The sequence below is a fragment of the Corapipo altera genome, unplaced genomic scaffold (assembly GCF_003945725.1).
Source record: "Corapipo altera isolate COAL_440 unplaced genomic scaffold, ASM394572v1 165, whole genome shotgun sequence".
Lineage (NCBI taxonomy): Eukaryota > Metazoa > Chordata > Aves > Passeriformes > Pipridae > Corapipo > Corapipo altera.
The window spans coordinates 513,272-538,558 of NW_020884954.1; the positions used below are offsets into that span (position 1 = coordinate 513,272).

Below are 25,287 nucleotides of genomic sequence, written 5' to 3' on the forward strand. Positions count from 1 at the left end.
AACTTGAGTGTTTGGGCCATTTTTCTCCACACCTCCCACATGGAGCAATTTCTCTCAGCGCTACTTGCCAGCCCTGGGATGAGCTGTCTGATTTGGATCCACTCCTTCATGCATCTCTAGAGGTTGGCAGAGCAAGCAGCACTAACTGGGCACCAGTGCACAACAGGCTGGGCCAGGCACTGTGTGTTGCTTGGCTTATGAAGAGGAAGTGTGATGCCACTGAAATTGGGAGGGGGGTGACTTATTCTGCAGTGGGGTTGTTACGCACTTGGGATCTGACCCCTTGGCTGACCTGCTGTAGAAGTGCAGCATGGCCATCCCTAAAATACCTCTTCCTTATCTGAGAACCTGCCACAGAAGCTGTGAATCATCACACCACTGTGTTAGGGCCTGTGCAGCATAAGGGTGCTACATCTGAGCCTTCAGCCCCATCATGGTGTATTTTTATTTGTGGCTGTAGGCTAGGAAAAAAGCAAACTTACTTCTGCTGCCAACATCCGTCCTTACAGCGACATTGAGGAATATTGCACCCTAGCACCTGAAACAGAGGGACAGTTTTGTGGGGGGGGGGGGGGAATGATGCTGTGATAAAATGCAGTAGCTCCCTCTTCAAGCAGTGCCAAGGCATATGATACTCATGTTTTTGTCTTTTAGCTGAGGTGGAAGGGTTGCAGGTCACTGTACCTGAGAAGAAGAAGGTGGCCATGCTGTTTCAGCCTGCTCTGCTTCGCTGCCATTTCTCTACTTCTTCGACCCAACCAGCTGTGGTGCAGTGGAGGTACAAATCTTACTGCCAGGACCGGATGGGAGAAGCTTTGGGAATGGTGACCTCTGGGTTACAAACAATGAGCAAGAGGAACCTGGACTGGGATCCCTACCTGGACTGTGTGGACAGCAGAAGGACAGTCCGTGTCGTGGCCTCCAAGCAGGGATCTGCCATCACTATAGGGGACTTCTATAAGGAAAGAGACGTCAGCATTGTCCATGGTAACTCTCCTACCCCAGTCATGCTTGGTGGGGGCTGGAATGGACCCCTAGCAATTTGGGATACTGGAGTCTGGCAGTAATTGTCTGACAGTTGTATGTCAGACATTCAGGATTCAGCCAACCAACCCTAGACCCAAAGGGAATTTCCTTTGGCACTTCCTCTTATTTGTCTCCATGTAGGTCTCCAACCCGGATACAGAATTCTTTTTTTCCCTTCAATGAAGTGGAATGTTTTCATTCCTGGCTTCTGCATATTGCTCTATATATAGATTTTACTTAACAAAGGAAATCTAGAGATTTCCAGCAAGAGAGATACGAATTCAGTCTCTGCAAGCTGGGTTTTTCTTCCTTACAAATCCCACTGATTTTTTTCCCAGTTCCAAAATCCTCAAATTATCCTACACCTCATGTTTGCTCAGCCCTGGACTTTAGCTATAATGAGTCTAAAGCCACACAGCCTTGGGCAGTGAGGAGAGATTCCTGTGGGGCGAAGTCCTGTTGGGTGGAGATGAGGGGTGTCAGGGTCCTGCTACATTTTTTCTGGAAGGCTGTGTGAGAAACCTTGTCCCTCCAAAGTAAAAGGTTTCTGCTTGGCTCAGGAGACCTCCTAGCCAGAAGTGGAGACTCCTTGGAGTTGGAGAGTGTGTGATCAACCTCAGCAAGGAGGAGTGTTTTCCTTTGTCTCCCCGTGACGTCTGGCAGATGACTGAGGTGCTGTAGGGGAGACAATGTCTAAGCCCTTCTTTAATGTTGTAAATAGTTTGGGCTCCCAGGCCATGGAGGAGGATAGAGAGTGACATTAGTTACCCCTTCTGCTCCTGGCACTTGCAGAGTTGCCTCTGCAGCATTATCTGTCTTCCCACCTGCAGCTCCAAGTCCCGAGCCCGTTGGTTTTTTTCCTGTGATGTTCAGGATAAGATTAACTCCTCTTCTTAGTAAGGAAATGAAATGGATTTGGGATGCAGATGTGGACACAGTGCATTCAACGCTTCATTTTTCCTTTAGGTGTTGGAGGGGAAGCTTGACTTTTCATTTTTGCCTTCCAGATGCAGACCTGCAGATTGGGAAGTTGATGTGGGGAGACAGTGGGCTCTACTACTGCCTTATTATCACACCAGATGACGTGGAGGGCAAGAATGAAGAATCAGTGGAGCTGCTTGTGCTGGGTGAGCCCTCTTGTCAGATTGCTTTTTCAGCAGGTACCTGATGCACCTTTCCTTCTGCCCTCTCGCTCTCTCCACATATCTGTGCACCCTATTACTATGGGGTGTAGGAGCTGTGTAAAACAGCACCTTCACCATTGCCTTGCACCTTGTGCAGTCATTCACACCTTGGCAAAGTGGGTGGCAAATGCTACCAAACCAGAATAGGAGTGTTTACACCCACACCGCTCACACGTTACACAGGCGTCAGTGACTGCAGAGAGTGCAGGGCTGTGGAAAGTCAGAACCCTTGTTTTTTAAGGTGCAAAACAATAAACTTGCGGCAAAATGAACACTTGAGACAGAATCTTTTAAAAATAGACACCCAGAAGACAGCAAATCCTATGATTTTTGCTGTCTTTTTAACATTCCCTCCGTCCCGCTCTTCTGACCTGTGAGGATGTCAAGAAGTACTGTGTTAGGTGTGTCAGTCTGGGAGGTTATTTTGTCTGCCTAATGCTACTTGTCCAGTTAGAGGTGCAGTTTCATAGTCACCCCAGTCACGTCTGAGCTGGTGCAGGTGTGCATGTGTGGTCTGCATGCTTGGCTTAAGCTCCCCTGAGCAGTGTGGTGAGCAGGACCAGTTCCTTTCCTATTTGCAGGGTTAGCTTTCAGTGATGGCTTCCATGATCCAGCTCACTGTAAAGGTCAGAAAAGCAACCCATCGCAGCTAGAGGAGAAAAGCAGAGTGGAATGGGCCTTTCAGGGACATTCATTGAGTTCCTTGAGCCAGCTGTAGTAGTTGAACCCTAGATGCCTCAGATGAGTTTTTCCCGACTCTCCTTAAGACCTGCTGATAGCAACATTTGTCTAGTCAGCATGGTTCTTGGGTGTACAGATTCTGTACATCCTGGGAAGGAAATGTTAAAAAGCTTGGGCCAATAGTGTCTAGGTGATATGTGGAAGCATGATAGAACAAGTCTGTCAAGTGCCCTTGCCCTTCTGCCTAAGGCCAGAGTTTAATTGACATTTGTATTTGGAACTGTAGTTATCATCACAAAGTAAACCAGGTTGAATGGATGACAGTGCCACCACCTCTCCTCAGCCCTTCAGAGGATGGTCAAGCAATGGACAATTGGAGTGGAAGGTCAGAAGGTGGAAGGTCAGCCTGGTCCCTCCAGAAAAGTGTCATTTGCCTGTTCAAACCCACGGTGTGACTGTGTATCATATGCCGGTTAATAAGAGGCCCAGGACTGACCCGTGTGGGCTCAGGTGACATTATATCTGCCAGATGGCAATGGTAGTAGCTGTTACATACCCTCTCCAGAGGGCCTGTCTGGGGCTGTGTGGTGATGAGCTGCTGAATTTTTGTCCTTTCTCCACCTTCCTGTTCAGGATTTGGTGTCTTCCTCTCGTGTCTACAACTGTGCTCAGACACCAGTGATGAAACAGTGCCATGGTAACAGGAAGAATCTGGTTTTTGGTGTGTACAGAAGATTATGTGGGGAGAAAACATAGAAATCCCCTCCTCTGGAGCTGGCTTGGTGTCCCTGTTCCCAGTTTGTTGTGGTTATGTTGGGAGGAAACACGTAGCTTTGTGTTACCCTCGGCCACATCTGCTTTTCTGTTCAGCTTGTGGGTCTGACCTTGTGCTGTGTGCAGCACTCGTGCCAAGTTTGGCAGCAGCATGAAGCAGACTTGTTGTGGGCATACTTTGTTCTGCCTCATGCTGTTAGGCGCAGCTTGTGAATATTTCTTTTCCTGGGTAGTGTGTATGGAGGCAACATTCCAGCTTTTGGTGCAATTCCAGGGTTACTTCCCTCCCTGCCTCCCTCCCCCTTCCCACCTTATTCTTTTCCTTCTGCCTTTGCCGTTACTTTTCCTTCTTTTTCCTTTATCTCTCCCCTTTGATGGCTAAAGGATAAAGCAGCCAGCGGTGAAAATACCATTTCTTAATACTCTGGCATCTTCTGGGGCATTTTTCATTCCGTGCCACTGCTTGGAGGGAGACACTGGGTACAGATGTAGATTGGAGCGATTCCACAGTCCTAGGAAACATGTGGTAAAAGGGTTTTGTTTGGTTTCTGCTCTTTGGGTGGAACCCAGATTCCCTGTTAGGTTGGAGCAGTGGAGGGATGGTGTGTGAGAGACACTGTGATTCCCACAGCACATTGCTGTTTGCTCTCTGTTGAGACTGGGCTTTCAGATATCATTTACATTGCTTATTTTGGGGTTGCTGCATAATTTAAGCCTAAATTAGAATTTTGACTAGGGCATTGTCACTTTATCATTTGGGATGATAGAAAACCCAGGACTTTTAAATTAGAGAGAGATACTGCTGGACAGGGCAGTTTTACAGCACGTAGGAACTATGAAGGGTCTGAGAGGCAAAAATGGTAGATACCTAATAGCACTGATAAATTAATGGAAGTTTGTTTAGCCAAAAGTGGAGGGTCCTGCTTTTATACAGTGAATCACACCTTTAAAAATCGGTCAAAAGCTGCTTTATCACAAATTGAACCAAAATCCAAAACCTGAGCAAGTTACAGCATTTTTTTTTTCTTAGGGAAGCGATCACTGAGACTACCAGTGAACTCTTAAGCCAGTCAGCCTGAGCCATGATGGGTTTGCATGTTGGGTTTTGTCACCTGGATGTGTTGTGTTGGCACACAGAGCTGCTGGTCAGCTCTGGGTAGCATCAGAGAATCCCTTGTGCTACCTTCATTTCAAGAACATAAAGGAATTAATTAATATGCATTTGTGCTCAGCAAAGCTGATAGGATTTTTAAAGCATACCTGATTTTAAGCATGTGCTTATTATGTGCTTTGCTGAGAAGACCAGTCAGTAGCTTTTGCTTAGTCAGGGTCTTTACTCTCTCTGATGGAATCAGTGCAGGTGAGGGAAGAGGGAGAGTAACCTCTGTGCCTCAGAAACACAAGAGGAGATTGACTGGTAGTGAACCAGTAAGGGAAGAATTTAAATAAAAAGTACTATTACACATTTTTTATATATAAAATACATATTTTAGACCTTATTGCTCTCTAAAACTATCTGAAAGGAGGTTGTAGCAAGGTGGGGGTCAGTCTCTTCTCTCAGGCAACAAGTGACTGGACAAGAGGACATGGCCTCAAGCTGTGCCTGGGGGGTTCAGGTTGGACATCAGAAGGAATTTCTTCACATAAAGGGTTGTTAAACATTGGAATGGGCTGCCCAGGGGGGTGGTGGAGTCACGATCCCTGAAGGTGTTGAAGGAAAGACTGGACGTGGCACTCAGTGGTCTGCTTGACCTCGTGGTGTTCGGTCATAGGTTGGACTTAATGATCTCAAGAGTTCTTTTCCAACCTAAATGATTCTGTGATTCTCTGATATATGTGTATTTTGATGGTGTTTGGAATCTCCAAATGGGGTGTAGTGTGCTGGAAGCTGTATGAGCTCTGCTTCTGCTGCAGCAGGACTGGACAGAGCTTAGCAATTCCACAGCAGGAGCCAAGTGATGCTCTCTGCACTCATGTGCTTTACTAGAAGTGCAGAACCTTTGCTGACATTATAGCTGGGCTGGTGAATCCATTTGCAACTTTATATGTTTTTATTTTTTAGAAATAATGCGATTGAATCTAAAAGGCTGAATCCAAAATTTTAAAAAGTGCGTTTCTGTCATAGTAGCTATCAGCTAGTGTCCTGCTTCTTGAAACACAGTGCTATTAATCATGTTGTTATTTGTAGCCCCTGTGTACTGCTGTTTATATGAGAATGTCAGTGGGCTTCAGTAAAGTAATTCATTGCAGCCTTTCTGAAGGAACTGCACGTGTACCAGTGCAGTGGGTGCAGGGTGCCTGCAGTACCCTTCACACTGGAAGTACAGGGCAGTGTCAGGGGATACCCCATTCTTTGTGTAACCTTCTCACATCAGGAGGCTGTCTAGCTTAGTTGCATGGGATTGTGTATAACACAGTAAGCCTTCCCAAGAGCCAGAATTTCCTAACCAGGTGCAGGGTCCTGTGGGAGCTGCTGTGCTGCTCCTTGCCAGGCTGGTGAGCCAGCTGTAGAGCAGTGGCTGTAGGTACAGCTCAGCTCAGCTGGGTACCCTGAGATGTGTAGGTCTGTGCAGGCTCAGCAGTGTTTGCATTCTGAGAGTTTACACAGTTTAGACATGCTTCATGAAACAGTGGCTTCATTTCCAGGGACCTGTCAAGTTCTTGGAAGAGGCAGGAAAGGGCTCCACTAATCCCAGCTGTTGGTTTGATACTTTGGGTAGTGATCCGTATGCTTTGCTAGACATCTATTGAACGTGCTCTTTTCCCCTTCATTTGGGCAGCAAATACTACATAAACTATATATTAGTGAAATACTACTTTATAATTAATCACAGAATCATTAAGGTTGGAAAAAAACATCAAGTCCAACCTTTGACCAATCACCACCTTGTCAACCAAACTACATCAGCAAGTGCCACATCCAGTCATTTCCTGAACACCTGCAGGGATGTTGACTCCACCACTTCCCTGGGTGGCCTATTCTAATGCCTGACCATCCTTTCAGTGAATAAATTCTTCCTGATGTCCATCCTGAATCTCCTTTGGTGCAGTTTGAGGCCATTGCCTCTTGTCCTGTCACTAGTTGCCTGCGAGAGGAGGCTTCCTGTCTACAGCCTCCTCCCAGGGAGTTGTAGAGAGTGGTAAGGTCACCTCTGAGCCTCCTTTTCTCCAGGCTGAACAGCCCCAGCTCCCTCAGCCACTCCTTTTAACACTTGTGCTCCAGACCCTTCCCCAGCTCCGTTACCCCTCTCTGGACACACTCCAGCACCTCAATGTCTTTCTTGTAGTGAGGGGCTCAGAAGTGGACACAGCACTCGAGGCGAGTAACTCCATTCACCACCACTCTCTGGGCTGGACCATCCAGCCAGTTCTTAACCCAACAGAGAGTGCCCCTGTCCAAGCTGTGGGCTGCCAGCTTCTCCAGGAGAATGCTGTGGGAGACAGTATCAAAGGCTTTGCTGAAGTCCAGGTAGGGTTCAGCCTTCCCCTCATCCTCCCAAGTGGGTCACCTGGTCGTAGAAGGTGATAAGGTTGGTCAGACAGGACCTGCTGGGTTTTTGTAAATCCATGCTGGCTGGATCTGATCCTCTGGTTGTCCTGTAACCGCCATGTCCACCCACCAAGGTCAGGCTGACAGTTTATCAGTTTGTTTTATCAGTTCCCCAGATAAACCTTCAGCTTCTCCCATTGTTGTCCTTTAAATAACAACAATTAGCACCTGAGGTTTTTGTTAATTTTCAAAGACGGCACTTAACAAAGGTAAACTGCAAACTTCAGTAGTTTGTATTACCAGCCAGGCTAACCCCAAAATTTATCGGTCTTGACACCTATAGGTAGGAAAGAATGTAGATACATACACACACAGCAAATTGTGCTGTAATTAATGTACTAATAGAGACATGTGTTGGCTTTCAGAGAGGACAAATCTCTACTGGGACACGTGTGTACGATGTGCAATGCTAATAAGGCAGTTCTTACTCAGCAAAGTGACTCAAAAGCTGGTATAAATATAGCCAGGTTTGGAGTCTCTTCTGTGCCAGGAGGGACTGTATTATAAAAGTCGACATGATTTTGGAGATTGAAAAGCTCTTGGCAAAACTCTCCCTTACAAGACGTTGGTTTTAGGATTTTGCTCTGATTTGCTGAAAAACTGCCAGTAGCATCCGAGCCAGTGCTCGGTCACAGGAGCTGCCAGAGATATCGGTGCTGTTGGCCACAAGCTGGGGATGAGAGGGCCAGATCTCAGCCGGGGAGATGCCTGTAAGGAACTTCACCGGAGAGGGCTTGCCGACCTTGAGCTGCACTTTCGGGACCAAAGGTGGGTGGTGCCAGCGGGCGAAGGAAGTGATTGGCACAGGAGCCTTCCACTTAAAAATCCAGGAAAGTTGCTGATGCCAGGAAGGCTGCTCCTGCCCTCCTACCCCCAGAGTGCTCATCCTGTCCTCATTGGGCACTGCCCCCGACCACTGTGCTGCGCAGTGCTGCCGTCTTTGTGATCTGGTTCCAGGACCCCTAGCCCAGCCTACTCCTAGTTAGTTATTTCACACCGTTTAGAAGTGCTACTTGTTGCCAAGGTTTTTTACCCCTCTTTTCCTCCTTATTTGTCAGCGACAGCCGCTCGCTGCTCACAAAGGAGACTGGTGTGATTAAAAGACCTCTGTTACTAAGGTAGCCATGGCAACAGCCTCCTTGGAGGTCTTTGTTGCCTGCTAAAACTTTGATCTCCAAAAGGGGACTGCTGCTGTTTCTCCCTCCAATTGAAGAGAAGGATGGGAAGAAAGGATAAAGTTTACTCCGAGCAGAGGGAGCACAGAGGAACTCATTGCAGAGCCATGCTCTCCCAATAAATCTCACAGCAGCCTCCTTGGAAAAGTGTCTGATTTACAAGGGCCACACTTCCTATCTTATGCTTTCCAGCCTCCCCTCAGGGCAGTGTCCTGTGCCAGGGGCTCTTGCTGTGGCATGGCTTGGCACATTTTTCCGCCACTGAGAAGGAAATAGTTCTCTCTGTAGCTACTGCATCCCGTGGTTCCACTGCAGCAGGTAGGGCTGCAGAAGCAGCCTTCAAAGAGGAAAACGGCTCAAAAGTTATTGCCATAGTTACCCAATATTTATCACATTTATGCAATTGACAGCATTTACCACGTTCCCATATTTACCCAATTGCCCTGTTCCTGACTGCACCTGCGCCTACTTTATTCATGCCATCATTTCTTTTCAGCTGCACCACTTACCCTAATTATTTTTGTGTCTCTTCTCTGCAGACTCTCTGCTAATTGTCTGCTTGACTCCAGGTCTTCCCTGATCTGCTGCTATTTGCTCTCCCGCTCTGTCGCCTGCCTGCCTCCTGTGTATTAACTCCTGTCCTCGCTCGCCTCCGCTGTGTCTCTGCACGTCCTGGAGCCGCTCTGCGTCATCCCCTCAGCTTTTCCTCTCCCATTCCTCCTCCTGTGCTCTACTGCTGTGCTCTGCACAGAGCAGACGGGGGGCTCATGGGCTCCCTGGCACTTCAAAGCTGGCTGGGGCCCGGGGCGTGTGAGGTGCCTGGTGAGAGGCCACTTCGGGCAGGTAAAGCCTCACAGCAGCGTGGTGGGAATAGAGATGGCACGTGTCCCAGATCCTTTCTGGAATGAGGACAAGCTCCTAGCTCTGACACAGTCACCTGGGACAACCCTGGTAAACGGGGCCGTTTTCTATTCACTCTTTTCTGCCGGGAGTGTTGAGGTGGTGGGAGCTTGCACAGAGGACACGTAGCTCTTGTGGCTGGGAGTACAGAGCTGTGACTCAGCAGTGGTGCCCAGCCACGTCTTGGAGTGCCTGCAGCCCTTTCTCAGCTGGGCAGAGCTGCTGTGCAGACGTGGTGTGGCCAGATGGTCTCTTGGCAGGACGTTCTGCTAAATTGTTTCCTCCCCACCAATTGCTGTCTAGCCCCAGCCTCCACCTTAAAGTTTCCTTAAAAAAAATGAGAGAAGTGAGGTGAGCTTAACACCCATGGAAGGAGCATCCTTGGCACGGAGAGCTGGATGGGTGCTGTGACCGTGTCTTGGCTGATTTTACAGCCAAAAGGAGACCCTGCTCTGTGTGTTTTGGGCACTGTGCAACCCACTGGGGTGCTGTCCCAGGATCCCCTCTGCTGGCTACTGCCTGGCTCTGGGGTGTGCCCATGTGTAGGCCAGGGTTGCATGGACCAGGAGGGCAAGAGCCACTGGCAGCCCTTGCCCCCTGGCGCTGCCCTGTCCCTGTGCCTGCTGGCAGCCGGGGTGGGGGTTTTGCTCCACTTGTTGCTGGCAGAGGCAGCAGCAGCAGAGTGAGGAAAGCTGCCTCCAGTGAGGGACAATGGTGGGAGCCTCCCGTTGCTGAGGCAACCGCGGGCGGCCTCGGCCTGTTGGTTTCCCTGAACAAATAGTGTGGGGAAGGTTTATCAGAGAATTAGTTCAGCCCAGGGTGGGGAGGGGGCAGAGCTGTGGAAGGCTGCTGGGGGCACTGCAGTCCAGAGGCGGCATTTGGCTCGCTGGCTGTCAGCTGGGATAGTCGAGGCAGCAGAGCTCAGACTGAGCTGTGGTGGTGTTCGCTGCTGCCTCAGGTCCTCCCAGGCTTTGTGCATCCCTGCTGGTGGCTCTGGGGCCCCCAGGGCTGTGTGAGCCCCGCTGCCAGGGCAGGGATCCAAATTCCCCAGGCAAGGCTCTGATGAACCAAGTCGGGCTGCACGAGCAGGGAAATACTTGACTGCTTGTAGGTAGCACAGAGGAACCACTTTGGTTGTCTTTGTAATGACTTAGCAAGTTCTCAGGCACTGTTTTTTTGAGGGATGCTTCTTCCCCCTTGGTCATGTAGTTCCTCTAGGGGATCAGAAGGTACCATAAGACCCAGCACTAGCAGGGTTCAAGGCTCTTCAGGTAGGTTCAAAATAAAGCAGGCACCTATTTGCTATGGCCATTTGAGATGGAGTTTTTGCTCCTTATAGGTGTCACTCCTTTAACTTTGTTAACACAGATTCAAGCCCTAAATTAGCTGTGTACCTCCAACTGTTTATCCATTGACATCTGCTCTCAAACTGGGGCTGCATGTGAGCTTGTGCAGAGATAATAACACATGGGAGGCAAGCTACATGCTCATGTCTGCCCATATGTTCTGCATGCATGTGGTTCATGCGTGTGCTCTTCACATACACACACACACACACACAGAGGCCTGTGAAAGAACTGCCTGGGGTTTTTTTTGCGAAAATAAGGAATATATTTAATGTGCGTGTGGAACATACTGTAAATCTAGGACACTGTCATACAAGGCATGCATTTGGTGCACGTGTCTGGAGCCCACCTGTGGCACCCAAGATTTAAGCCACACGTATGTTGTTTGCGTGTCCATATGTTTTGTGAGCAGAGGGCATACAGGAGCACGTTCCCACAACACACTAGTCACGAGTGGTTTGGACACTTGATCCCTGCAGAAAATGGACTGCAAAGAACGTCCTGAAGCTCTTTGTAAATGTAGATGAAAACGTTGCAGTGGACTGATGGCAAGAGCCCTCCCTCAAAGTGGTAAATGGGGAATAATTATGTGAAACATCACCGTGCTGTCTTTTGCTAAGAGTTCAGGACCACCTCATCATGATAGGAGTTACTGTGAGTACTAGTCAGCTTTGATGAGTTGCAACTGGCTGCAAAGCACTGCCTGCACTCAAGGGTATGTTCATTATGGCTCCAGCAGGCTTCCTTGTGGATTTTTGATCTCTACAGAGCCTCTGCTGAAGCACTGAGAAAAAAACGGACAGTGGGAATTTGATTGTAATGTGCTTCAAGGACAGACTAGAGGCCAAGGAACTTGGGATCCAGTTCATCAATCACTGTGTCCGAGTGCTGCTTAGTGCAGGACCTGCAGGGCCTGTGGGGAGGTTAAAGGTAGCTTTCTACCACTTTTGCATTGGCTTATCCTTAGCTGCGCCTGTTATGTTACACCCACAGTGTGTGTCCCTCCTCAGAGTGCAGCTCTCCTGCCTTGTGCATGTCTTTAAAAATCCCAGCATGATCCTGGTGCCCTGTAGAAGAGTTCACAGCACAGCTGCACGGCCGTTCTGCCCATGCAGGTGTGTGTAAATTATAGCTGAACACTGGGCAGGATGTTTGCTGTGCGTTGGAAATATCCCAGGCATTCAGTGCCAAAACAAATAGGCACCAGGCTGCCTTTGGGCTTGGATTTTGTTTGTTTGTATTTGGCTTTAAGTTTTGAAGTTGACTTGCCTTTGGTTTTTTGGTTTTTTTTTCCCCCCTTTTGCAAAATGACTCCACACAAATTTCCACACAAATCCTCCCCTGGCTGGTTTGCTTCTCTTGGGAGTTGGGCTTTATGACATAGTCTCACCAAGTTCCTTGTGCATCTCCAAATAATTAGCACACAGGCACAGTCATGCTTCAAGGCTCCTTTCGTGGAGCTGTCTGTGCACTTGCAGAGCCCCACACGGAGAGTACCACCCACAGGTTTTGGATGCATGTGTCTGATTTATCAATGGCCTTGGGCTAAAGATGTTTCACATCCACAGAAACTACATCAGTGCCTTTCAAAAGTAAACAAAGTCCTTCTGTTTGAGGACTGTTGTGTATTTCCAGGAGCTTTTTGCATGCATAGAGCATATCTCCAGAAAGATGTTACCACGTAACCATGCTAAAGGGACTCCTTTTTCTTGTCATTTTGTGCCTAGATTGGAGAAGCTCTGTTCCAGATTCTTTCCCCCCCAACTCTGCTGATAAAGATAAAATGCAAGGACACAGAAATGGCAGAAGTGCAGAGGCAGACACCAGGCATCGAGCAGGATGACATCTCTGGTTGATAGGAATTCACATAACACGAGAGTGCAAGTGGGCTGATGAGGAAGGGAACTGGAGGCTAAGGCAGGGGCTGGGGAGTGTGTTTTTCTTGCAGTAACCTCTCTCCTTGTTCTCCTCCTTCTGTCTTTTCTAGGCAGGACAGGGCTGCTTGCTGATCTCTTGCCCAGTTTTGCTGTGGAGATTATGCCAGGTATTCAGTCATTTCACCCTTCAATACCCATTCCTCTGTCACCTTGTCTGTTTATCCTCCTGCAGCATCTTTATGTGGTGTACATTTCACTCATATGTGTGTTTTATCTGGGGATGAAGAGAGAAAAGCCTGTCACTTAGTGGGAAGGTGTGTTGGGTTCAGATCTGAGAGAGTTGATGCTGGGCCGTGCTGGGAGCCAGTACAGAGATGGTTGGTGTCATGCCAGGATCAGTGTGAGAGCAGAAATGCCAGTGCTGTTTTGGGGACGTTTTGTGTCAGGCTCTCTGCCCTCCCCCAGCACAAAGGTAACGCTGCTCCAGCCCACGAGACCTCGACAGGCCCGTGCAGCTCTACCCCTCAGCTGCTCCTGTGCAGTAACCTCAGCTCCCCAGCCCCTGGCTTGTGGCACTGCCACAGCCATTGCCACAGTTGGTGGCACAGGAGGTACTAGAAATAGAACACTGGCTAGCAGCCCATCAGTGGCACAGCCTCCCTTGTGCTGCATGGCCAGGGCACCATCTTGGTAACACCAGGTGGTTGGAGCAGACGTGAGAGCTCCGTGCCCGTGATAGATCCCTTGTTAGCCAAACTAGCGAGGGCCACCAGTTCTGGCACTGCTTGCAGAGGAAACGGAGGCTGTGCAACAGATTGTCCTTGAAAGGGAAAAGCTGTGAGAACATTTAGCCCTTGAGTCATCTGATCATTCCCTGATGGTGCCCAAGGAGCATTTTTTTCACACGTTTGGGCAAAAATGCGACTTCACAGAAATGTGTGAAGCTATTTTCGAGCCTGTCCCAGAGATGCGAACGGAGAAGGCAGACACTCACCCACCTCCAGTGTAACCCAAACCTCCCTAGAATTTCTGCATGACAGAAGAGGGATTGGTCTTTTCGGCATAGACAGCAGTTGATTCTCTGTTGCCTAACACTTTTTCCGCCATTATTTACAATTTTATTGAATGGGTATAAAATTCTTGTGTGTTAGCCAGGTAGTTTTCTGATACCCCTACTGCACGGGTAAACAAGAAAGTGTAAGATGCAGGAGCAAAACACTTTTCAGCTGTTAGCATTGCCTGTTACCTGAACAAACAAAAGCAGATACTTCTGCAAGCACAAACCAGTAGTTTCCAGACAGCAAGGACACACAGCACTTCAGCTTGGTAGTCATTTGAATCCCAGCGTTGCACAGTTGTGTCAGGAACTGTTTGAACCCCAGTTTTGTGCATACAGGGGGAGCCAGCAGGCTCTTCTGCTGTTTTCTTAACGTCATCAGAGAAGCAAAAGGTCTGTGGAGTAAAATTGCTCCTGACTCTTAGGTCCCAGTGGTTGTGACACTGATTTCAAACATCCACTTCTGGTGCTGAGTGTCTGGCACCGTGCAGGGTACACACTAACCCGACGCCCTTTTGTACTCTCAGGATGTCTTCAGGCAGACCACAGATAACTCTTGCAACGGACTTGATGTGTCTGTTTTTTTTCTTCTACCAGGCTTTTATCCTTTATGGAGTGTTGTGAACTGTTCACTAACAGCTCTGGAGATCTGACATTGAGCTTCATTGCGTAGCTGTGGCTGGCCACTTGTGTCATGCCACCTTCTATTTTGCCATCTTCTCTGTATCCACGATGGTTGTAGAGGACAAGATGAGAACACGACAAAAGAAAAAGCCACTGAGCTGTTGCCCTGCTCAGATTGGCATAGGTTAGGAAGTACAGGACTGGAAAGGATAGTCTGGCTTGCTGTCTTGCTTGCCAGCCATGTAATTTCATCCTTTCCATAAGCTTAGCCGGGTAGTCTGGGTTTGGCCTTTCCCGTTGGATCGCTTCTTTCAGCTTCTCTCTACATTCCTGATAGCCTGTTTGTGCCCATTTATGTAAGACCTTTAACTATAATTCCTGCTTTTCTTCCTGCATTTGTCCTCCTAGCATATTTATGGGCAGCAGCCACGTCTGCCCTCAGCCTTCTTTTTAATGGACTAACACAGGGAGCTCCAGCTCCCCCACTTCAAGGCGGGCTCCCGAGTCCCTTCATCCCCTCAGATCCCTGCTTGGCATCAGCTCCAACTCGAATTCATCTTTTCTTCTACAAAGAGCTGTACTATACAACTTCAGATGAAGTTACATGGAGGGGAGACCTTGTGTGATGGCATTAATATTTCCTTAACGCTACTGGAAAATTCCTCCCTTGTTGGGCATAGGATTGTGTCTGCCATTTTTTGTGGCTGTATTGCATAACTGATGGCAGTCATCTTGTGATGGAGTAGTATACTGGATCATTTCTCTTGTTTTTCAGTTGTTTTCAGCTAATGATGTCCTGTTTAGAACAGAAGTTGTTCTTAATCTTTGAACCTCTGACCTTGAAAGTATTGCTGCATACCTTGAAATTCAGGATATTGCTGCGTTTCACATTTCTTATTGTAGGTCCAAGGACAACTGACCCCTTCTGTAGCACGTCCCAGTCTTCATTTTTATTGACAATGCATCCCTACTACTTCCTCTCAAGATATATTAACATATTCTTATATTCTGTGTCAAGGTAAATAATGAAAATATTAAGAAAAATAGCTGCAAGAACTGGCACTAGAGGAACTGTGTCAGTAATCTCTCAGCTCCTGTTTTCCATTCATGAATGCTTCTCTTCTGCCATTTCCTTACTTGTTAGCTGAATTATTCTCAGCATATAGTAAGTTCACTGAAAAAAAATAATTCCACGGAGACCAAAATTAACTGCAAAGTTAAATGAAATTCGTCTGTTTCAGCCAAAAAAGAAATAAAATATTCAAAAAAAATAGAAAACATTTTACTTCACACTTCTGAAATGAAGTGTTTTGATTTGTAGATGCCAGATCTTTGACTGACATTTTTTAAAGGAAATTTTAAATTCTAGATTTAAAATGGCATTAAAAAAAGGGGAACTGTTTGTAAAAGAGTTAAGGAAAACTCCAGCTAAGCAAAGAATCATGCTTTTGTTCAAACAGAATTCTGTGGATGGATCAAAAATGTCACCTTCTTATTTTTGTTTTTTTTTAAAAAACTAGAAAAAATTCTGGTTTGATTGGTCCAAGTGGAACATTTCTCCTTGACTTGTCAGCTTAGTGATGCAGGTGAGGGGTGCACTGTTTTTCCAGTGTGATTCTGTGTGCACATTGCAATCCTTGTATCCATACTTCTTCATCTTGGATAGTGATGTACCAGGAGGTCCCTTAGAGAGCTCTTTTAGAAACAGTGGTCTGCTGCTTTTTTTGTTTGGGGTGAGGATAAACCCTACCCCACTGCAAAGCAGCCCCACCACGTCTTTATTTGCTTTTTAACCATTTCTCCAAGGTGGTTGAATAACACCTGGAGTCTTTCCCCAGCAGTGATCTGGCTTCTGGATAGGTCCGTGTATCTCTCGGACATAAAACCAACTCTAGGCTTCTTGTACGTTCAGAGTCTTGAAATTTCTCAGCCCAGATGTGTTCACTGATCATTCCCTTAGTCTGTGGAATTCCCACGTGGTGGTAGGTGCAGCCCTGTGCAAAGTGCAGAGTGTTCAGATGCAGAGCTGGGAGCTGCCCTGGCACAGGCTGGGTTCCCCTTCCGACCCCATCCTGGTTTTTGTGGACCAGCTCTTCTGTGCTTTCATTTGTAGGGTGTTTTTCAGCTGCTCCCTTTTGGGGCTTGGCTCAGACATCATCTGAGGCTTCAGTGGAGGGAGGGGGAAAAAAAGTGTTTGTTGTGTTTCCTGGCTGGCTACAGTGCCTGAATAGGATGTTCGCTCGGCACATTCAAAAGAATAATTGCATGCGTGGGCCTTGCTGCAAAGGGGCAGGCCTGGCTCGTTTACTGGGCTATTTATAGCGTGCTTTTCACCATCTAGTTTGTCCCATTAAAACCAGAATGTGGGTAGGGAACAAACACATAAGCAGGGCATGAACATGGCCGAGAAGAATGAGTCTTTGATGAGATCCAAATGCTAATGGAGCACGTCCTGTGGCATTCTGATGGGTCTGCTGAGGGGTGAAGGGTTTCTGGGCTGGGGGTTTCTGCCTCTGTGCTGCTTGTTTCTCAGCCAGCCAGAGGTGCTGCCAGGAGGGACCACATTTCTGTAGCTCCATTTCTCACTGTCATGTGCCATTTGGACACAGAGGAGGACCTAGTCCCGGACCCACAGGGAGCCAGTCCACTTCTGTTGTTCACCTGTCTGTTTTGTCCCCGTGCTCTCCGTTGGGAGGATGTTGCTGACGTCCCTTCCACAGCAGTCTGCAATCCTGTAAGTATCTTCTTTTCTCCCTTTGTTTTCCAGAGTGGGTCTTTGTGGGCCTGGTGATCCTGGGGGCGTTCCTGTTCTTCCTCCTGGTGGGGATCTGCTGGTGCCAGTGCTGCCCACACAGCTGCTGCTGTTACGTCCGCTGCCCCTGCTGTCCCGAGTCCTGCTGCTGTCCCCGGGCACGTGAGTGACCCTGCCCAAGCCTGGTGCAAATCTTCTGCTGTACTGCTTCACCTCCCTGGCAGAACAGGAGGAGAATCTGCTAATAATGCTTCCCTTGCCCTGAGCACTTTGCCTGGCTAAAGAACCCGTTCTTAGGGAGTGAAGCATCTGACCTATTACTCAATGGTTGAGCGCTCAAAGTTAATTACAAATGTAATTCCCCGAGCCCTCCCTGCCTTGGCAGCTGTGCCTGCTTCTCCAAAGTGTCATGCTCCCATTCCAAAGTTGTTGTTGTGTCAGTGAATGTTGTGGGTCAGAGCTAAGAGCATCCTGGGAGGCTTCCTCCTGGCAATGCAAAGCAGCTGCCCTCTACAACAGTGCAAAGTCCTTGCAACCCAGCAAGGTTCCTGGTCAGGCTCAGTCAGATCTGTCAAGTTCCATGAGCCTCATCCCTGCTGCTTGGGTCATCAGCTGTTTTTAAAGCTGAACTGCCACTAAATCGTGGCAGTGGTAGTGGTGGCTGTAACACTCTTGAGTGTCTTTCTGGGCATCTTGCAGTGCTCGTCCAACCTGCTGTGTGACTTCTTTAAACTCCCCTCAGTGCGCTTTGAGGCTCAGAGAAATTCAGGCTGGTTCTTTTTAAATTCATTTGTCTGGTTGTCTCCTGCTGTGTTGTCACCTGTGATGTGTGCAGGTTTTGGCCACGTGCTGTGAGGGTCTGTCGGGGGCTGCTGTGACGCTGACTCTTGTTCTTTTTCTTTTTCAGTGTATGTAGCAGGCAAAGCAGCAAAAGCTGGGTACCCTCCTCCAGTCTCTGCCATGCCAGGTCCATACTACATCCCCAGTGTTCCTGTAGCTGGTGTCCCATCTCCTGCTGTGCTGATGGATAAGTCGCACCCCCCTCCCTTAGCCCCAAGTGACGCCAGTGGAGGAAGCCAGAATGGTAATTTGCAGTGCCAGGCACAGCATTCAGTCCCTTTTACTGGGAGCAGGGGCTGGGAAAAGGAAGAGCGATTGTCACTGGTCGAGTGGTGTGAACGGAAGAAACACAGAGAAAAACTGCATTTTAATCTTGTCTCTGACAATGACATTTGCGTCCCTCAGGGCCACAGTGTCCAACTTTTCTAGTGCCATCAGCACAGTGTCAGTTTGTGGATCCCCAGTTATGTCAGCAGGGAATGGGAGGCCCAAGTTCCTGTACAGGACCCCTCTTGTTACTGCTGCTGATATTTACTTGCAGAGGGCAAAAGGGTGATTTCAGGGGAACAGAGGCAGTGGCCATTTTCCCCTTAGAGCTGATGCCTTGCAAGCTGCTTTGTCTTTGTAAACTCTTCTTCCTACCCTCTGTAGGGCACTGCTTGGTAGCAGTTTTTGCTGCAGCGTGTTTTAGTGTTCCCATGGCCTTTTGGGCAAAGGAACCTACTCCCTTGGTGTTTCTGCCCAAGAGCATTTGGGGCTGGACCCCGTCCTTTGCCTGACAGAAGTCAGTAGGGCACCTTTTTCTTCAGCCTTTGCGTTTGTGCAGTGTGAGAGATGAAAGGCTTCTAACTAGAAAGGAGTTGTGGATCAGTGTCAGGCACAGACTGTCACTATGATGACTCTGTCTCGTTGAGGGTCACTTCTGCTGCCATCGAGGAAAAAGAGGGCAGCTGTTTAACCACACGCATTTCAGAATCAGAGTGGTGGTCTAAAGTCAAACAAGTTGCTGCAGAAATGGGTTTTACCAGTGTAGAGTCGCCACTGATCCAGCTACATGTCTGATTTCAAAGCACCACACTAATTATCAATTGCTCGTGACAGTGTGTTGATAAAACATATGAAAAGACAAGATTAAGTAGCATAATCAATTAATTAAGTTTTTGGAACAACTCTACACGTCCTTCTGCTGCCCCAGTCAGTATATTAACCTTTCTAGAATTACAAAAAGTATTTTCCTTCAACAATCATACTTTATTTTGCCACTGAAATCAAAACAGCTCTGGAATGGAGCACTTTAAAATAGGAAATAAATCAATCATTGATCCAAAGCAGAACGTATCTGATTCAAAAACCTTTGTCAGAAAATGATGAATGACACCCCAGTGCTTAATTTTTTTTCTCCTGTGAAAAATGTCACTGCATGTAGAACGTGGTGGTGGCTGTGGGAACTCGAGGGATTTTTTAAGAATCAGATCACAGCCCCAGTCTTGTCTCTGCTAACAGAGCACAAGTGCAGAATGAAAAACTGTGGATGTGTTTGGTAACCAAACCAGAATGGCTCTTAAATTTGCACGATCATTACACAGAAGGATGCATTTATTATGTAATCCAAATCAGGTGTCTGGACTCAATCCCTCACCTCAGGACTTGATGTGAAATACTGTGTATTGCAAATAAAAACATTATCACAGAATTTTAACCTTTGTGGCAAGACAACAGAGGTTCTTAATTTCTTTTTTATGATTATTATTTTAATTAATTTATTTTGCAAGAATGTGGACAAACCCTTAGTCTTGATCATGCACCTGTTGTTCCTGGAACTGCGGAGCTAAGGAAGGGTTATAGCATGTATCCTGTTCCTTGTCCCTTAAGTTCCTTCACAAAGCCAGAATATCCCCTAATGACAGACTGTGGAAGAGAAAACATTATGTGGCTTTTCCATGCTGCTTATTTGCTGGTTGGCCAGACAGCAAGCTAAACAAAACAGGTAATGGTTGAGTTTATAGTAAGGGCCTTTTCTCAGAAGGAGCAATAATCATGGTCTCTATGTCCTCCACACAGCCAGTGTAGGTCTGATGTGAAACCTTTTATTTTGAGAGTTCAACCTTTCAGTCAAGTCCCTTTAGAAAAACAGGATCAGAAGTGCTGGGGGACAGAGGCTGGAGCCTAAAAAGGCTAAAAACTACAGCCTTTGCCCTAGATAGATTCTGTGCTTAAAAATGACCCCTGTGAGGGGATCTAGTGAGCAAACTCAGGCATGAGGATATTTAGAAAATTTGTCCAGGGTTACATAAAAGCCATATGACAAAGCTCTGATTAAGCCTAGGAATTCCATCCTAAACTTAGGGCTGAATAAGGGAAAAAAAATCCCAAAACTTTTAGCTCTCTTATTTAGAAGTTGGCAACACATAATTTAGAATTCATGCTCTATTTTAAATCCAGTGGTTACCTGGAGACTCTTGCATATATCCCTTAAACCCTGCACACAGGGAAGCTCTTGATCCTAGAGCTGCAGACCTTTAACATTTAAAGTGTTTAAGGATGAGGCATCATTTATTTCCTAACCATACTTGACTGAAAAAAATAGTAGTGCTGTCCTTTCTGGGGAGGGAAACAGCTTACAGTTTTGGCTGACTTGGTTCCACCCACAGAAGAATAAAAATAGTGTCTAGTTAAACACAATTTAAACATTAGAAATCTGTGAACTGTTCAGGAGAAAAAAATGTGGTCTAACAGGGAAGAATGTTCTCTTCTCTTTGACTTCAGTGAATGGTTCTGGACATGTGGTCAACATCTCTGCACCTTTATTTCCTTATAATTAAGATGGGCCTAAAATTATTCAGACCTGATTAAAGGATTATGGCAATTACAGATGAAGAAGGGTTTGAGGAGGAAGCAGTAATATCTTTGGTTCTCAGATGAAGGGATAGTGAAGAGATTTAATAAGTTGAGCATTATTAATATCATTATGAGAAGTTTTTAATAAATAAACGTAGAGACAAAAAATGCTTCATCGGTAATGGAAAATACTTTTTATGAGCAGTTCACAGTCATCTTTGCAGATTTAAATCCAAAATTAATTTCTAGATGTTTGCAGAATTAACCAAGAAATAAATTTGCCTTTTGATACACAGCTGCAATAGCAAGTCAAGCATGAAGCCTAGCTAATTCTCCATCAGTTCCAGGAGCTATAGATGTTGCCCAAACAGATATTTGGCGCAGCTTCAGTGTGAGTAGTGGCTCCGGGGAGACAGCCTGGAAGCTGCCTGTTCAAGTTCCCCAAAGGTTATTAGTAGGTCAGAGTCATTTCCAGCTGATGGTTGTTTGCTGGCCTGTGTGTAAATGAGGTGGCAGCTTAGCTGAGCTCCTGGTAGAGACATTAGAAGAAAGAATAGTGAGAGGCCTCTTTCCTGGCAGGGTACCAGGCAGAGGCCAGCGGTGATGGGGAGGTGCAGAATTGGCCTTGCTGCTCGTGCAATGCAGCAGGAGCCATCTCTTCTGAGGCCGCTCAGTCCAGCCCCTCTTTATAGCAGAAATCTCACTTGAGGAGATGTGCTGTGCCGCTCATTTTGGAAGGCAGAGACAGGGTTCCTTCCCAGGGTAAACCACTGTGTGCATTTTGCAGCCATTGTGCACACACTCATGGGGGTAATAAAGCACAGCAGAACTCCAGACTGCAGTCAGCTAAGCTATCTGGAGCCACGTTAAAAGAAGGACCCTGATAGACCCCTACTGTGTTTTTACATCCGATACCTTTCCCAAGTGCAGACACACAAGGTAATATTTCAGGATGTAGTCACTTTACTTACGTGTGCGCAGTGAAAACACACAGTAAAGCACTTTGCTCCTGAAGCAACCTGTGGGATTGTGACAGGGATTGTTCTACCCATTTCTGTGGCACAGCCATTCCTGAAGCAGAGCATGGTAATTTGATAGTGCACAGACACAGGCACAGCTGTGTAGGACAGAAGGTGCCTAAGAATACCTCTGCCAAGTCCTTGCTCAGCCCACACAGTGCCTAGTATGCAACGTACTACCAAACCCATATGTTAGTGGCTTGATATATTGCAGTGAGGGATAAAACAGAAGGAACAGGTTGGCTCAAAACCACTCTCCAAGTGTTTAAATTGTTCCACAAGAGGAGCACTCATGCACCACTGCAGTATTCACACAAGGGAACATATTAGCCCCATGCAAGGCAGACAGGTTCCATTCTGCAGTGCTAAGTGAATTGTCCTTATCACAGTTCTGTAGTGAGGCTGAATTTGAGGGTTGTAGTCCTCTTTTGTACCTAGACCTGAGTTTGTTTTGGGCCTGAAATAGTCCCATGCTGAGACCTTTCTTAAATCATCTGCTATAAAAGCCTTATTTTCTTCAAAGCCCTGACAGGTGGAGTTCTCTGCTTGCTGACTTGGGGTAGTCAGGCTGTTCCTAGGTGTTGTTAGCAGGTAAGGTGTGCATGGACCCAGCCTCCCAGAGTTAGAGCTGCTGTGGCTCCAGACATGTAGGGACTTATTTTCTGCACACAGGAGTGTGGAAAACCCCCGAAAAAGCTGTCCAGACTTCCCCTGTAATTGGAGTAATCCCAGGAGTCAAGCACTTAATGTATGTGTAAGACGTACCTTTTCTGTAGAGTGAAGCACGTAAAGAATGCCAGAGCAGGCAGTTTCAGAGCTACCAGTGGCCTCATCATGGGATTGGGTATAAATCTTAAAACAGTGTGATGTGCTTTGTGGGATTTGGTGTTCCCTTCTGTATTCTCTGGAGCTTCTGCTGCCACAGGCTCTTCAACCTGTGTCAGCAGAATTCGCGGTGCCGGGAGGGTGGAGTGGTCCTGCAGAGTGACAGCTCCCAAATGCTCAGCCACCTGCTGCTCCTGCAGACTGGGAGCTTACAGCCCCCGCTGCATAGAGGAAGCCTGGTCTTCCAGGGCTGCTTCTCCCATACCATGACGAATCCTTTCTGTGGTGCTGAGGAAGGAGAAAGGAGTTCTGCTTTTCTCCCCCCGATCGTCTGTGGGAGTTGGAATCGCTCTGTGGCAGTGACACCACTTGATGCATTTGGCTGCACAAATTGGGCATTTCCAAAGCCATTTTTGCCGTTAACTGCAAACTTTCAGAATGATGCAACTGCTACAACTTCACATCCCACATTTTAGACGAATTTCCTCTGAAGCAGCGACTGACTCAGTCTGTTTTGACGCAGCCTACCTGCCTGCAGACATGAGCTCGATTACAGAAGCAATGTTGCTGGAATGTCTTGTTCTTAAATTGTTTCAAAATCTTTCACGTGTGTTTCCCTCCTGTGCTTTTTTTCTTTCTCCCTAGCGGTGCGCAAAGGGTACAGGATCCAGACTGACAAGGACAGGGACTCCATGAAGGTGCTGTACTATGTCGAGAAAGAACTGGCTCAATTTGACCCAGCCAGGAGGATGCGAGAACGATGTAAGAAACAAGCATGGTTTCATTTTTTTTTTCCTTCCCACTGACTGGAAAAAGACTGCAAATTCATAGTTCAAAGTTGGCTGGCTTTGCCTCAGGGTCAGCCTTTAAGATATGATGTCCAGGATACGGTGAATGGGGCAGATAAAGCCTAGATTTTAGGTATCTACAGGTATGTTCTGATTTTGAAGACCTGGTGCTTGCCTAATCATTCTTAATTAGAGCAGACAAAGTGAGGGATACCGAAAAGCTCATGAAAATTGTGCACTCAGGTAACTAAACTTTTGGATCATCAGCACCTTATGATACTTACACCTTCTACACCCTGTGGTGTGATAATAGCTGGGATATTGTTTTCACAATTTCTATACATCTTACAGTGTAAATTACAGTCTGTAAATTCCCAGCATGGCAAAATAGGAGAGGGATGGTTTTACTGAAAACAAGTTTTGTGGGCTGCAGTGACCACAGTGTGGTTTGAAGGATGCAGAAGGTTTGTTTGGAGTGGCTGCTGCAGAGGGAGCAGGGACTACAAGAAACATTCAAGAAGCCAGATTTTGTGACACTGAGCTAACCCATGTTAGGCACTGGTAGAGACTCATTTAAAACAGGCATGTGGGATGCTGCAAATCAATGAAGGTAAGGGAATGGGAATGACACTACATCAAAGCTCTTGTACAGATTAGGCATAACGAACAAATTATATATTCTTCTTAAACAGTCATTGCTGAGCACACTGTCTTCTCCACCCACAAACTTTACTATAAAAAGACCTCTGCAGATTGGTATGTCAGGCCTCCAGATGTCAATGTGCTTGATGGGGTAGAGACTGACAGTGATTCAGACAGACACTTACTTTTCTCTTAATCTTTTTTTGTGGGTGTTGCTTTTGTTTTAGATGGGCAAGTCAGGGCAAATCCAGAGCCAGCCTGTCTCTCACCAGGAAGGGGGGAGGTGGCACTACTGCTGTGCTGTGATGATGTCCCACCACGCTCAGTGCCCACCTCCCAAGGCAGGGAGCTCACATGTGTTAGTGAAGCAGGGCTGAGGGGAATTTCTGGAGCACAGGAACCTCATGCCATTTGCAGTACCCTTGGAATACCCCACCTGGCTGCCAGCGACAAGTTCAGAAGACCTTTAGGTCTAACAGCAGCTCTTGTGTCCAGACAGAGCTCCAGCAGTGCTGGGCGGGATTGTTCAAGGTGTGAAGGCCTCTCATTCCATTTTGATTGTTTTCTAACAGAGGGCAGCTCAGCTTTTCTGAGGAGAAAGCTGCAACTGGGGGGCATCACAGCCCTGTCCTTTCCTCCCCTCTCACCCGTGCCGTCAGGTGATGATGCCCATCTCATTTCTTTTCTGCAGATAACAACACCGTGTCTGAGCTCAGCTCTCTGCACGAGGAGGACCTGAACTTCCGCCAGCCCTACCGGCAGTCGCGGAGGAAACCCCTGCCTCCCGCGGGGGACATGGACGGGGACGCGGAATACTGGGCGGGAGTCATCGGCGGGGGCAGCACGTCCAGGTCTCAGGCTGTCTCTGATTACAGAGATGAGAGGGACAGTTACTGGCACAGGTGAGGAATCACCATGTTGGGAGGCAGCTAATATCTGGCAGAGTGGTAAAGAGAGGAGAAGGGACAGATGGACTGACTGGTAGCTCTTCTCCGTTTCCTGCTGCTCTGGTTCTGCTTAGCGGGAGAGAGGGGTTAGACAGGAATAGGAAATCTGGACGTGTCTTTAGATGAGGTCAGAATGAATCTGATTCCCACACGCCTGCTGAAGCCTACCCAGCTGGGTAAGGGTAGGTACCAGCCCCATTCCCAGTGGGATATAAAAGTGAGATTAACAGGGAACCAAGCCACCCTTCCCAAAGTGAGAAGGTGCAGTTACAAATCTCACTCCTCATACCTCCAGCACTTCCCAGTGCTGCTTCGCTTTATTCGGAGTCGCACCGTGGTGCTTTGGTGCAGCAAGACCTGTTCTCCAGGCCTAAAGGACTGGCACTCTGGTACCTGGAAGAGAGAGAGCACATCCTTCCCACACATACCAACAACCCAGTCT

General features: G+C 47.4%; 1 protein-coding gene across 4 annotated transcripts in view; it reads left to right on the plus strand.

Moving 5' to 3' along the window:
• ILDR2 (immunoglobulin like domain containing receptor 2) overlaps positions 1–25,287 on the plus strand; it is a 38,028-nt gene that overhangs the window by 9,266 nt on the left and 3,475 nt on the right. For 2 of the 4 annotated variants that reach the window (XM_027663535.1, XM_027663533.1), the window contains exons 2-8: positions 655–987; positions 2,034–2,153; positions 12,624–12,680; positions 16,962–17,108; positions 17,854–18,030; positions 23,114–23,230; positions 24,590–24,800. In XM_027663535.1, coding sequence (XP_027519336.1) covers positions 655–987; positions 2,034–2,153; positions 12,624–12,680; positions 16,962–17,108; positions 17,854–18,030; positions 23,114–23,230; positions 24,590–24,800 — 1,162 coding nt within the window. The remainder of the gene's footprint in view (positions 1–654; positions 988–2,033; positions 2,154–12,623; positions 12,681–16,961; positions 17,109–17,853; positions 18,031–23,113; positions 23,231–24,589; positions 24,801–25,287) is intronic. The other 2 variants (XM_027663534.1, XM_027663536.1) reach the window with 2 other exon arrangements.